Raw genomic sequence first — 12,728 nt, forward strand, 5'->3', positions numbered from 1 at the left:
ATTACAAACTGGTGTTTCTCATTGTAAAATAATGTAAAATGGATCAGAGAAAGTTACTTTTCAAACTGCCCTCAGAATCACTAGATCATGACTTAATGTCTAATTTAACACCATTTGCTTAGTTATGGAATCCAGAATATTTTTAGAATCTAAAAGTAACAGATAACCCCGATCCTTGGATATATATGAAAAAATTTAATTTTTATGTTGTTTTCCCTTTTTATGGCCACTTACCTATTTAAAGAATAGATCAAATTTGAGACTTGTAACTAAGCCAGTATAGTTTGAATGATTTCAAAGGGATCAACCCACAATTTGATGTATTAGAAAGAGTTATTATTCTAAGAAACTAAAAAACTGAGGGTTCCAATGAGTAGTCAGTACTATCAATGTGTAAGTTTCGCTTACTCATTTTGGTCCTATTGTGGGTGATAACACAGGCATATACAATTAGTCCCACTGCCTATAAAGAGAAGGTACCTTCCATTAGGGTCAGTGGTGCTGTGCTCCAAACAGTAACCTTCAAGCTCATTATGCTTCAAGAAATGGAGGCAGAAACTACATTAAAATGTTACCCAGTGGCTTTACTGAATACTAGCGTGTATCAGGACTGAACTTAGTGCAGATTGTCTATGAGTTTCATGTCAATGTCTAGATGTCTAGTTTGGAGGAAGCAATTGAAAAACATAAGCTGTTTGAATTTGTTAATGTTTTAGGTTTCACAACAGTCATTTTGCTTGAATGACTTTGAATAATTTCAATTACTGAGTATCAGCTAAGAAGTAGGCAATTAGACACTCAACATACAAAGTTATGACAAAGCAAAAAATAGAATCAGTAAACACTAATTTTTTCCATATAATGTCCATACTTGATGTCAAGATAGGAAAGATTGATGTATTCAGATGTGGTGGCACACTCTGGTAGGATGCCCTGAAGAGGCAGATGTGGGAAAAGTTATGTTTTATTTAAATTTATGGTTGGAATGATAGCATGAATAGAAATAAAAGCTCAGGGAAGACATTTATAAATACAGAAGGACATTTTGAAGAGGAGAACAAGAGTTGTCATAGACTTATTAGTTGAGTCTCTCTCTCTATATATATATATATGTATATATATACATATATGTAAATTATATATAAAAAGGTCTGGGCCCTTTCATATCAGTCATTATTCAAGAAAATGTCCACAGATATACCTGCCCTAAGGCTGATCTGATGGTGGCAATTCTTCAACTGACCTTCCCTTTTCTCATATGACTCATTTATGTCAAATTGCAAATAAAACAAAAACAGAAAACAACACAAAAAGGTCTTTCCATCTTCTGGTGTCTTCTTCAGTATCTTAACATTTTCATTGTACGCTTGTACACTTCATTAGTTGAGATAATTTCAAGATTTTAAAAACGGTTTTTCCTTTTTTTCTTCCTTGGTATCATTGCCATTGGAAGTCTACTAATTTTTGCATGTTAATTTCGTTCCCTAATACTTTTGTCAATGTGTTTATCAGCTTTAGGAGATTTGTTTGATGACTTTTTATATAAAAATTTTTATAGAAATTAATTGAAATATATATTTTTAATTGAAATAGAATTGCTTCACTTTCCTTCCTCCTTTCCCCAGCTACCCTTCCTCAAACCCTTTCCAAGACTCCCTATTCTCAAACTGATAAGCTCTTTTTATTTATTATCGTTACACCTGCAAGCATATAATATATGTGTACATATAAATTTATATAAATAAAACATCAGGCTAAGTCATTTTTGTTGTAAGACATTTTCAATATATATTTATTTTAAATCTAATTTTTTATTTTTAAATCAAAATTTAAAATTTGGACACACATATAATATGTTTGAGTCTGATCCACATTCCATTTCCTTTTCTCCAATTTCTTCCCCTCCTTACCCCTTAAAGTAAATTTAATTGATTTTAAAACAGAAAACTGAGATTTTGCAGGAAAGTTTTTAAAAAATGTTGTAACTGATTCCTGATGCTTATTTTAACGGACTATCTTTAATCAAATTCACACACAGGATGTTGGTTATTTATCAATGGCTAAAGATCAAAGAGGAGAAAAAATGGTGATGTGTCAGGAAAAAGGTGAGGAATCTGACAATAAAAAGTCCATAATAGAATATTTGTTTGAAGCACAAGGAGTTTCATATACCTCAAGACAGAAAAGTTACCTCCTAAATATGTACTGAGTAACAGGATATTTTAAGTTTCAGTAGCACGCATGTCAAAGACAAGTTTGAAGACAGACTAACTGAAGCCTATCACAAAGGTTACCTCTCTGGTGTGTAATGACCAAGGGAGATTAGGAAGCAAGTGGGGGTGGAGAAGAATGGGGATAGATTAAGAAAGGTAGAAAAGATAGAGAGGAAATGAAGGGAATGAAGAAAGGGAGCATGCAGGGGAGGGCAGGAAATTCATATAAAAATAATGGGTGGGGGATTACTCATGTTAAAACACTACAAAGTGATCTGCTAATGAGGAATTGTGTGGAAGAGACTGAACAATGTGTTCCCAAAATCTTGTTTCCTCACTTTGGGGAAGGCATAAAGATGTGACATATTAGACCCTTCTTCAGTGTTCTATCTTGTATATAGTCAATATCTATTCTCAGCTGTATATATTACTTAATGTCAGTGGAAAAGTGTTCTTAAATCCTAGTATAATACCATATGAGCCTAAAATGACATCATAGAAAGGAATAACATGAAGCTTTAGTCATAGGTTGATTAAGAGTGCCATCAATAGACCCAAAGAGCATTCAAAACATAATGGCTTATTCAAATTGGGAGACATGGTGGGAAAATTGCACCAAATAGAAACTAGATTCTGTACAGTTAAATCATAGTAAAGGGGATTTTTGAAGAGACTCATTGACCAGAGTTTCTCAAAGTTTCATGATCCATGTGTTGAGGAAAATATTCAAAATAATTTTTGTTCAACTTTTCTGGAATTCTTCATTTCTTTTTTTTCTTTTTGTTTTTTTTTTTTTTTTGAGGCAAGATTTCTCAGTAGCTATGGAGTCAGTCCTGGAACTCGCTTTGTAGATCAGGTTGGCCTTGAACTCACAGAGATCCACCTGCCTCTTCATCCTGAGTGCTGGAATTAAAGGCATGTGTCACCACTTTCCGGCTTTAATTCTTCATTTCTAAGAAGGTGTCTAGTGGTACAGTTGGTGTTCTAAAGAAAATGAACAGCCAGTGTGTAGACTTCTCATTAAAGAAAATGAAAAAGATCCTTTGGTTGATAGTTCAAGACCACATCTAAGAAAACTTAAACATTATTATTATTATTTCTGAGAATATTTCTGCGGGGGGGGGGAGAATGAACATAGAAATGTCATTGAGAAAATGTGATTCAATGAGATTTTCTTTGATCACCAATCCTGTATCTATCACCATGTTTGATGACTTAATTTCTACAGTTGTTTCAACACCAAATGATAAGAAAGGGAACTTGTAAGATCAGTTTACTAAAACAATGCAAAAAGAAAGTAATGTGCTGAGAAGGTTACCCAGTGGAACTGAAGATAGGAAGTAGCTTATACTTTCTAATGTTGTGATAAACACCATGACCACAAGCCAATGGAAGAGGAAAGGGTTTATTTGAGTTATATATCTATCAAGGGATGCTGAGGTTGGTCCCTGGAGGCAGGAACTGTAGTAGAAGCCAGGAAAGAATGCTGATGATTGACTTGTTCCTCCAGCCTTGCTCAGTTTGCTTTATTATAGATCCCAGGGGTGGTTCTACTCACAATGGGGCTGGAATGTTCTACATCAATCATTGTCAAGAAACTGTCCACTGGCTTGTCTGCAGGCAAATCTAATGAGGATGATTTATCGACTGGGGTTTCCTCTTCTCAAACAACTCTATCTTGTGTCTTGTTGATTAAAAACTGACCAACACAGGAAGAAGAAAAGTAACACGCACAAATTTAGAGTGAACGTTAAAGAACTGTAGAGAAGCCAGCTCAGAAATCTTTGCTATATGTTGATTCAAATGGAAATGAGAATTATTGCTATTTGTATGAGTTATTGGAACCAAAGAGGAAGTGAGAGTCATGTGATGAACTACCACACTCAGTAATCCCTGTAAATGATATAGGTTACAATGATTTTAGGGATTCAGAAGAGTTTAATTTGAATGCAGAATCATCTGGTTTTGAAATGATAGCTAAATTCCTTAGAAGATTGTTAATTGATGAAACTCTACTTGACTATTCTCATGGTGCACTGAATAGTATAATTGTGAAAAAGGGCATATATGGTTATTTATTGAATACATAACATATAAAGCACTGCTCTTATTTGAGATGTAGCGAATTAGTACTTTATAATCCTCTTGTGACAACTTAGTTTGTCTTTTATTTGTCAATAATATCTCACAAAGTGATTTTTAATTAACCATTTTTGGTTGTTAGTGGTGCACACACAAACATATACATATATAAAATTTTGATATAAATTTACACTCTTGTGTAAATTACACTTTTTTTCTTGTAGTTTAGGGTCACATATCTTCCGAGAAGCATTTACCAAAAAAGACATGTATACCATAAAAAGGAAATTAATTCTAAATGTCTAATTATCAGTCCACATGTGTGCCCATTGAGGAAAATTTTTATGCAATGTCATTCTGCACATGAATACCCAAATTTATCAAATTTGAAAACTGTAACAATATGAATCATTTATCTCTTTGAAGTTTTACGATTGACAGGTGATGGAAAATTAGAACATGACATGGAGAACATAAATAGCTCTAATAATATTGCTTAAATGTTTCTGAAATGTTTTATTAGAGGTATGCGCTGACCTGTTCAGCCATCAACTTTAATAAATGAAATGTCACCTCATAATTATGATTTCTTCCTGAGACCACAGATAGGTTTTCTTTCCATCAATTAAAAATATCATATTGTGGTATATGTGCCTTACCTATTAAGTTATATTTATTTAGACTATATTCTTTTGGATAATTCTAAGTATAACTACAGCTACAGTTTAATTTTGTTCATTGGATTTCTGTCTAAAAATGAAATGTAGTAAAAATGAAATGTCTCAGTTGTCTAAAAATGAAACGTAGTAAAAATTCATCAGAACAAAATTAAATAACCATCAAGTTATCCATGATTATTATTTTTCATTCTAACTCTTTATAAATATATACAGTCGATATTGTCATATTTGTATTTAATTGGTTGTTTCTTTGAAACTTCAGAATTTTCTAAGGAATGTCCTCAATCAAAGGTAGTTACTTTTCATTTTATTCTGAATCATTAATTTCATATTCCATAACCTGTACAATTCATTAATTTTTTTCTAAATTAATATAGCCTACCATTGTAGAGCAAGAATCTGTCCCAAAGGAGGCCTGGGATATGAGTCCAGTGATACAATTATTAGCAGGTAAATGGCCAAATGACACTTAAGGTCATGCTCAACCTCCTTAGCGATCAGGGAAATGCAAATCAAAACAACCTTGAGATACCATCTTACACCTGTCAGAATGGCTAAAATCAAAAATACTAATGATAGCCTTTGCTGGAGAAGATGTGGAGTAAGGGGAACACTCATCCATTGCTGGTGGGAATGCAAACTTGTGCAACCACTTTGGAAATCAGTGTGGCGGTTTCTCAGGAAATTCGGGATCAACCTACCCCTGGACCCAGCAATACCACTCTTGGGAATATACCCAAGAGATGCCCTATCATACCTCAAAAGCATTTGTTCACCTATGTTCATAGTAGCATTGTTTGTAATAGCCAGAACCTGGATACGTGGCTTATTTTTACTCTATTACTTTTTAATATTTATTTTATTATCTTTACTCCTTTAATCTATGACTGTCTGTACTCTGTTTCTTTAAAGACTTTTTCTGCAGTGGGCTAAATAAATTCAGATATTTGTTGGTTATCACCACAATGCTTGTGCCACTATGGACCAGTGTGATATTACTTTGAATTGTGCTCTTATTTTCAGAAAATTCTAATTTGTTTTTAGTTCTTGTGTTATTTTTCCCAATTGTTATTTTTCTTGGCTTGTATGAACACAATAAACCATGCAAAAACTTTAGCATTAAAATACCTATTCTCATCTATGAGGATTATTTTCTATATAATTCTCCATGAATGTACATGGTCAATATCACATTTACATGGAATTCACTATTCCTCTTTTTGATATTTTTAGACACACCTAAAGACTATCCTCTATCAGAGGTATTTTCTCTCTTATTTTTTCCTGAAAATTTGACCTCATCTTGTATGAAAAGTTCAAAAGTTACTAAGTACCTTATTTCCTAAACTCACACAGACTACTGTTGAGGAAAATGATTCTGTTCCAAATGAAGTCTGTGACACAAAGCATGGGAAATGGTTTCTAGTAGGTGAGTTAATAATATTAATATTTATGAGCAAATAAATATAAATGTTTGAAATGTTTAAAAATTTCCAAATTTTTACTTCTGTGTTCTCTAAATTTCATATAAGAATTTGATATAAATGATGCAATATAATTTCTAGTGTTGAATATTTCAAAATTAATTATTTAAGATCCCAAAGTAATATGTCTGCTGCTCTCTAGAGGAAGAGCTACAGGCAATCAATGACTATTGAGAGATGTGTTATCCAACCCCAAATTATCAATTCTAAACACATCTACATATAAACAATACTAAATGGACAAGTAGGTTGCACATATGCTTGCAAATGAGTGTGTGTGTATGTGTGTAACAATAATAATTAAAGAATTTTTGAATTTGAGAGGATACACATAAAAAGTTGAAGCAGGAGAGGAAAAAGTGGATATGATATATGATTTCTCAAAAATTAAAAATCTATGAATTCTCAATTTAAAAATTTTCAAAGTAAGGAAAAATCCAACATGCTATACTAAATATAGTCAACATGTGTGTGTTTATAAAAATAAAGTTTTTTATTGCTATAATTCTACAAGTAAATAACCAGGGTGATAAATTCAAAACCATTCTTGAATAAGAAGTGAACCGTGGTGACAGTTTGTAACTAGTATATAAAGTAAAAGGACATGGTAAACTCTCACAGAACACTAGGATTAATGACAGTGAAGTACTCATTGCTGAAGATACAGTCTGTCCCATGCTATAATCAGTTTTGGCTGTTGGAATATTATCTTGATTTCCTGATTTCATTCTAAAATTACTGGTACCTTTTATTCTCCAGCCATTAGAAATGCCACTTTAATGAATACACATGTTTTTTTTTTGAGACAGGGTTTCTCCATAGCTTTTGGTTCCTGTCCTGGAACTAGCTCCTGTAGACCAGGCTGGCCTCAAACTCACAAAGATTCACCTGCCTCTGTCTTCTGAGTGCTGGGATTAAAGGCATGCACCACTACTGCTCAACTCACATAACTTTTATTAGAAATGTTCACTGGGTTCATTATCTTTATTTGAAAATTGTCATTTGATTGAAATTATGGAATTTATTTATTTTCCAGTAAATTTCTATCGTGTGTCTTTCCTTCAATTGAAAAACAAAACTAAAAACTTCCCACATCCCCAGAGTGAACAGAATCACTGTAAAAGCTAACCATAAAGAGTGTTTTTGATATAAAGCAGTTCTTGAAAGTATGGTAAACTTTGTCATGCTATCATATAACTATTTCTGTTTTTTTTAGAATCTCCTGAGGAATATATTCAAGTGAAGGTAGTAAGTTTATATCTTATCCTGAGTTATTAAAATCATATTATCCAAACACACACACACAGGTAGTTAAATACCTTCTTTGACAATCTATACAGTTTCCCCTTGAAGGAAGAGATTCTTATGAAGCACCAGCAACAACTCAAGTAAAGTCATACTGCTCAGGTAAATTTCTCAATACTGATTTATGTAGGAAAAGTGCTTCAAAAATGCAAAATCTATACAATCTTCTTGATTTTGACTTCTCTGCTCTCCAAATTTGATGGGAGGACTTTTTTTTTTTTTAAAAAAAAAGACTAAATTATCATTGTTAAGTCCCATTGTTTACACAAGTCATTTAGCTGCTCAAAATAACATTTTCAAAGTTTTAACTCTAAGTATTTTCTCTTTCGTGTCTTGGTATACTAACATTGTCATTTTTTTTACAGAATAGTTGTGCTAGGTATAAAAGTCCAACGATTATCTTTTTTGCATAGTTTAAAAACATAGGACTGTTGTCTGTAATGATTTATATTTGTAAAGTCAACTACTTGGACAACTGAACAAATCTTTCTTTGGCAAGCATAATTTTGGTGTGTGAGTGAAATTTCAAGTTATTGCTCATTACAAATTCAAATTATACTTTCTTTTAGTTTGACACACTGCTTATTTATCTCATTCATTTTTCATTTATTTATTCTCTACATCAGTGCCTTTAACTATGGCAGCAGGATTGCTGCAGGAACTAACGTAATATACAGCATGATGAAATATCTTTGCCAGCTTTTGCCTATATGTAGAATTAATATTCTATGTTAGAGAAAATAGCCGAATGTCTCATATAATAGTCATTAGAAACTCTATTAATGTTATGCATATTATTGAATCATTGATTCAGCATTTATTATACCAAGTTGATTTTATATGGATCCTAAGGCCTCACATATTCTATTCTTATACCAATGACATTTCAGTATATCCTTTTTAGATGAGCCTGATATCTATAAGCTGTGCATTCCTAAAGAATACCAAGAAAATTATTAGATGTGCAAGACCAAATGTTAATCATCTTATTTATTTCACATATCATTTTGTACCGATAATGCAGAGTCTTTTATACAGGAATCTGTTTTTATTCTTGTACTCATTCAAAAGCTTTATTTTCTTTGCTATTTGATTATGATTCTATGTATTCAGTAAATCTCCAAATAAACATTGCATCAATTTGTACCTTTCAACCTACTAAGTTACATCCCTCCATTTCTTACTCATGCCACTAATATTGTTGATTTTGTTTGCACATTAACAATTTTTAACATTGATTCTGTCCCCGACATATGGCTCTTTCAAACTTTCCATCTCGTCCTGCAATGTTCCCTAAGCCTTAGGTATGGGGTTGCTTTTTTGATGTACCCATTGGGATGGGTTGTAACAGCTATCGTTTTTGTCTAACTTTATAGCTTTTAAACTGATTATATTTCAGCAGAGCCAACTATAAAAGCTTCTGGAGGAGAATGGTGTGGTGACAGGAATTTTCAAGGACAGGTACATGAATATTAAAATTAAAGCCTTTAAAGATCATCATTTTCATTGGCAAACAATGTGCCAGGAGCCACACGAAAGTGCCATTTTCCTTGCCCTGGAGAGCCAATGGATCATTTAATTTTAAGCTTTAACACCCTTCTAAGTACTTAAGCAGACTGGTGTAAGATAACTTAAAGTACGTTTATAGATTCTTAATATGTTTTCCATTATTTTTGGTATTTAAAAAGTCATGCCAGGTTTGAGACTTATGATTAAATGGCAAAAGTTTTGAGCAGTATCAGAGTGCTAACCCCAGGATTTGATTCATTCTAAAGAGTTACCTTTTCGGGTGATTCAAAATTTGATGTTGCCTATTACCAATCAGTACTGCCAAAGACTAAGCCTGAATTATTTAATTTGGTCGCTAGTGTTTTTACTTGTCTTTGCCATGGAAGAGAATAGACGTGTATAGTTAATCCCATTATCCATAAAGAGTGATTTCTTCCAGAATGGAGACTTTGGTGTTCTGTAAGCAAATCAAAAAGTTTTCAATGAAGAAATTTATTAAATATGGTACTGCAGGGGACTAACTTTACCCAGCATTACAGCATATAGTGATTGTAGTTATCCCTGAATATTTACATAAATGCATGCCACCATATGGATTTATAATTTGTAAGGATTTTATTAGAATATGCCGTTGAAATGTAGCAGGTGGTGCTTTGCTCCCTGCAGACATTTTATGTTGAATACTCTCCAGTTACTGAATATCAAGCACTAAACTGTTGAACACGGACATAGCAAATGAGGTTATATAAGCACAAATGTCTAAAAAATTAGTGAATATTATATGTGAAATTCCTCACTGAGACACAGTTAATATGAAGAGGCAGAATGATAATGAGTGTTATATTCAGTGTATATATAAGACTGAGGGCTGAAATGCTTGCTCAGAAAGGATCTTTATGAGTGCGAGGATTAAGTTGCCATCTAAAGAAACAGAAACAAGAGCCATGACAAATTTTAGCAAGAGGACAAGGGATCCAAGAAAGCAGTGGTCCACATCTAGATATTATATTGGAACTTCCTGGTTTGCCCAAAGAAAGACAGAATATTACCTTCATGATTGTTCTTTAAATGCTCAGATTGTACAGACAACACAGAGTATAAATACGCAACTTGCATCTTATCCATGCCGAGTGAAAGCATGCTTCTCTTTATTATCTGAAGGATTGTTGTAGTTCTGTAGTTTGGTTTTACTTGTAAAAATCTATAGGTGATAGCTAATGTTTAAATATTTTTATTCAACCGTAACAAAATAACTTTCTAATTAGTAAAAATGTGCCCAAACATTTACTAATTTAATAAAAAATGGAGTAACCACCACAAAGTTTTGTTTGAATCATCTTTGTATTTCTTCTTTCAATATTAAAAATATTGATGCCATTGGAACTGTTCACAAGTAATGATATTATATGACTGGTACACATGTCATAATTTGATAATATATGAATTTAAAACCTTTGTAATTTATGAGGAATGAAAATTACTGATATTCTGAAATTAATTCCTTTTTAAATCATGAACGTTGGCTTCTCTAATATCTACGCAAGTGTCTCCTCTGAAATTATATTGTCAATTTTATAATCAGAGACCCAATAAGATTAACGATTTTCAGAAATATGTATGAGAATCTATTATAAATAATTTAGTTTTTCAGTTATGTTTCTTGTAGTTTCAATTTAATTACATTTCAAATAGGAAACTGGGATAATTTCCGAGAATGTGATTATTAAATCTGTGCAACTCATTATTGATTCTAATTTTAACATTATATTTTTAACAACTATGTCCAAAGGGCATTGACGATTTATCTTTCACTGAAGATGAAAGATATGAAGGCACAAGACATGATGAGGAGCAAGGTAAGAACTTTATTTTCAAACATTACATGACAACACGTTTGTTTGCAGGGAATACTGAGCTTTTTACCCAGTGAAAGGAAATTGCTCAGGGTATTTTAAGTGGCAATAATTAGATCTTATTTTTCAAAGCAGGCTAAATTGAGAATATTACTGAGAAAGTGAAATGATGAGTTAAATCATGAGGTATTTTCCTCTCAGGATTTTGGGGAACAGGAAGGAATAGTGAAGATTAAGAAAGACAGTGAAGGGTTGGGAAGCCCATGTAGAGTCAGTCACAGATGAGGAACTTGGGAGTAGTCAACTCATTTCACATGAGCTTTTCATGCTATCCTCCAAATTCAAGTAGAGAATATTTTCCTGCATAGATTATTTGAAAAAGAGTGAGGGGGGAAAACCATGGCGGGTGGCTGGCACTCAGTTCTCCACTGACCATGGAAAACATGGAGGCAGCAAAGGCCCTGATTACGTTAACTTCCCATATAGAGTGGGGTGCACATGAAAAAAGAAGCCAATTTGTAGAAGCGCAGGTTTGATATAATCCTGTGATAACCATTCACTGCAATGGCAGGACTGTGTCTTATGTAAACATGGCTACATTTCACATGGAACACTTTAGTAATATCTCCTGTTCGCCTGTAAAACTCGGGCGTCTTTAAACTTTGGCAATCAGTCAGCACTAACAACTTCTTATTCCTACCATGTGGTTAGGTTCACACACTATTTTCAAAGTGCTCACTAAAAATGTTTCAGGTGTGAAAACTAGGGGCAACCCAGAAACACGGTCCTAAAAGTAGTTTACACACACGCCAAAATGAGCAATGTTTTCAGGAGCTCAGATTCTCCTTTCTCTAAACATTGAGTCTTCTTTGAGCTTCCAAAGTTTATCATATATGAAGGTCATGGCAAACTCTCATTCAATACTGGCATGAATGATGCTGAACTCTCTTGCTAAACAGCCATTCTGTTTCTTCCTACAGTCAGAGCTTAAAAATAATTTTGGGTCACAAAATCTTCCCATAATACCAGTTTCAGTTTGTTTTCCAACAATTAGGAATGCCATACTGATGTAGGTTGTTTTCCTTCAATTAGAAGAGAAAAACAAAAGGGGTGCCCCCAAACTAAAATTAGTAATATTTTGAAAGCTAGAAACCTGGAATATTTTTATAGTAATTTTATGTGGAAGGTATACTTAACTTTATCATGTTCACAAATAATATGTCTCTGACTCTTTAGATTCCCTTGAAGAATATGCTCAATGGAAGGTAATATGTTTTAGATTTTTATCTTGCATCATTTAATTCATACTATTTATAACAAGCAAATGTTACTTTTAAAGAGATGTATTATTTTTGTCTATCCACCCGAGGGTATGTGTATATGAGTGTGGTTGTAGATTTGCCTATGCATGCATAGAGGCCATAAAACGGGCACTGGGTGAGTTTACATGTGTTTGGTGGATGCTTGGCTTGTTACTTGGGTATCAGATTCCCAACTCTGGTCTTTCTGTTTGAACAGCAAATGCTCTTAACCACTGAACTGTTTATACAGTCCCACAACGGCTATTACATGTCTTGTTTTAAAACCCGTACAGACGAAAAC

At 33.1% G+C, this 12,728-nt stretch overlaps 1 protein-coding gene across 1 annotated transcript in view; it reads left to right on the plus strand.

Moving 5' to 3' along the window:
* Positions 1 to 12,728, plus strand: part of Potea (POTE ankyrin domain family member A) — a 98,815-nt gene that overhangs the window by 31,190 nt on the left and 54,897 nt on the right. Inside the window, 10 exon segments of the mRNA XM_075984643.1 lie at positions 2,014 to 2,105; positions 5,238 to 5,266; positions 5,353 to 5,425; positions 6,209 to 6,237; positions 6,332 to 6,404; positions 7,676 to 7,707; positions 7,800 to 7,866; positions 9,164 to 9,225; positions 11,063 to 11,129; positions 12,363 to 12,391. Coding sequence (XP_075840758.1) covers positions 2,014 to 2,105; positions 5,238 to 5,266; positions 5,353 to 5,425; positions 6,209 to 6,237; positions 6,332 to 6,404; positions 7,676 to 7,707; positions 7,800 to 7,866; positions 9,164 to 9,225; positions 11,063 to 11,129; positions 12,363 to 12,391 — 553 coding nt within the window.

The sequence above is a fragment of the Microtus pennsylvanicus genome, chromosome 9 (genome assembly GCF_037038515.1).
Source record: "Microtus pennsylvanicus isolate mMicPen1 chromosome 9, mMicPen1.hap1, whole genome shotgun sequence".
In the NCBI taxonomy this organism is placed as follows: Eukaryota; Metazoa; Chordata; class Mammalia; order Rodentia; family Cricetidae; genus Microtus; species Microtus pennsylvanicus.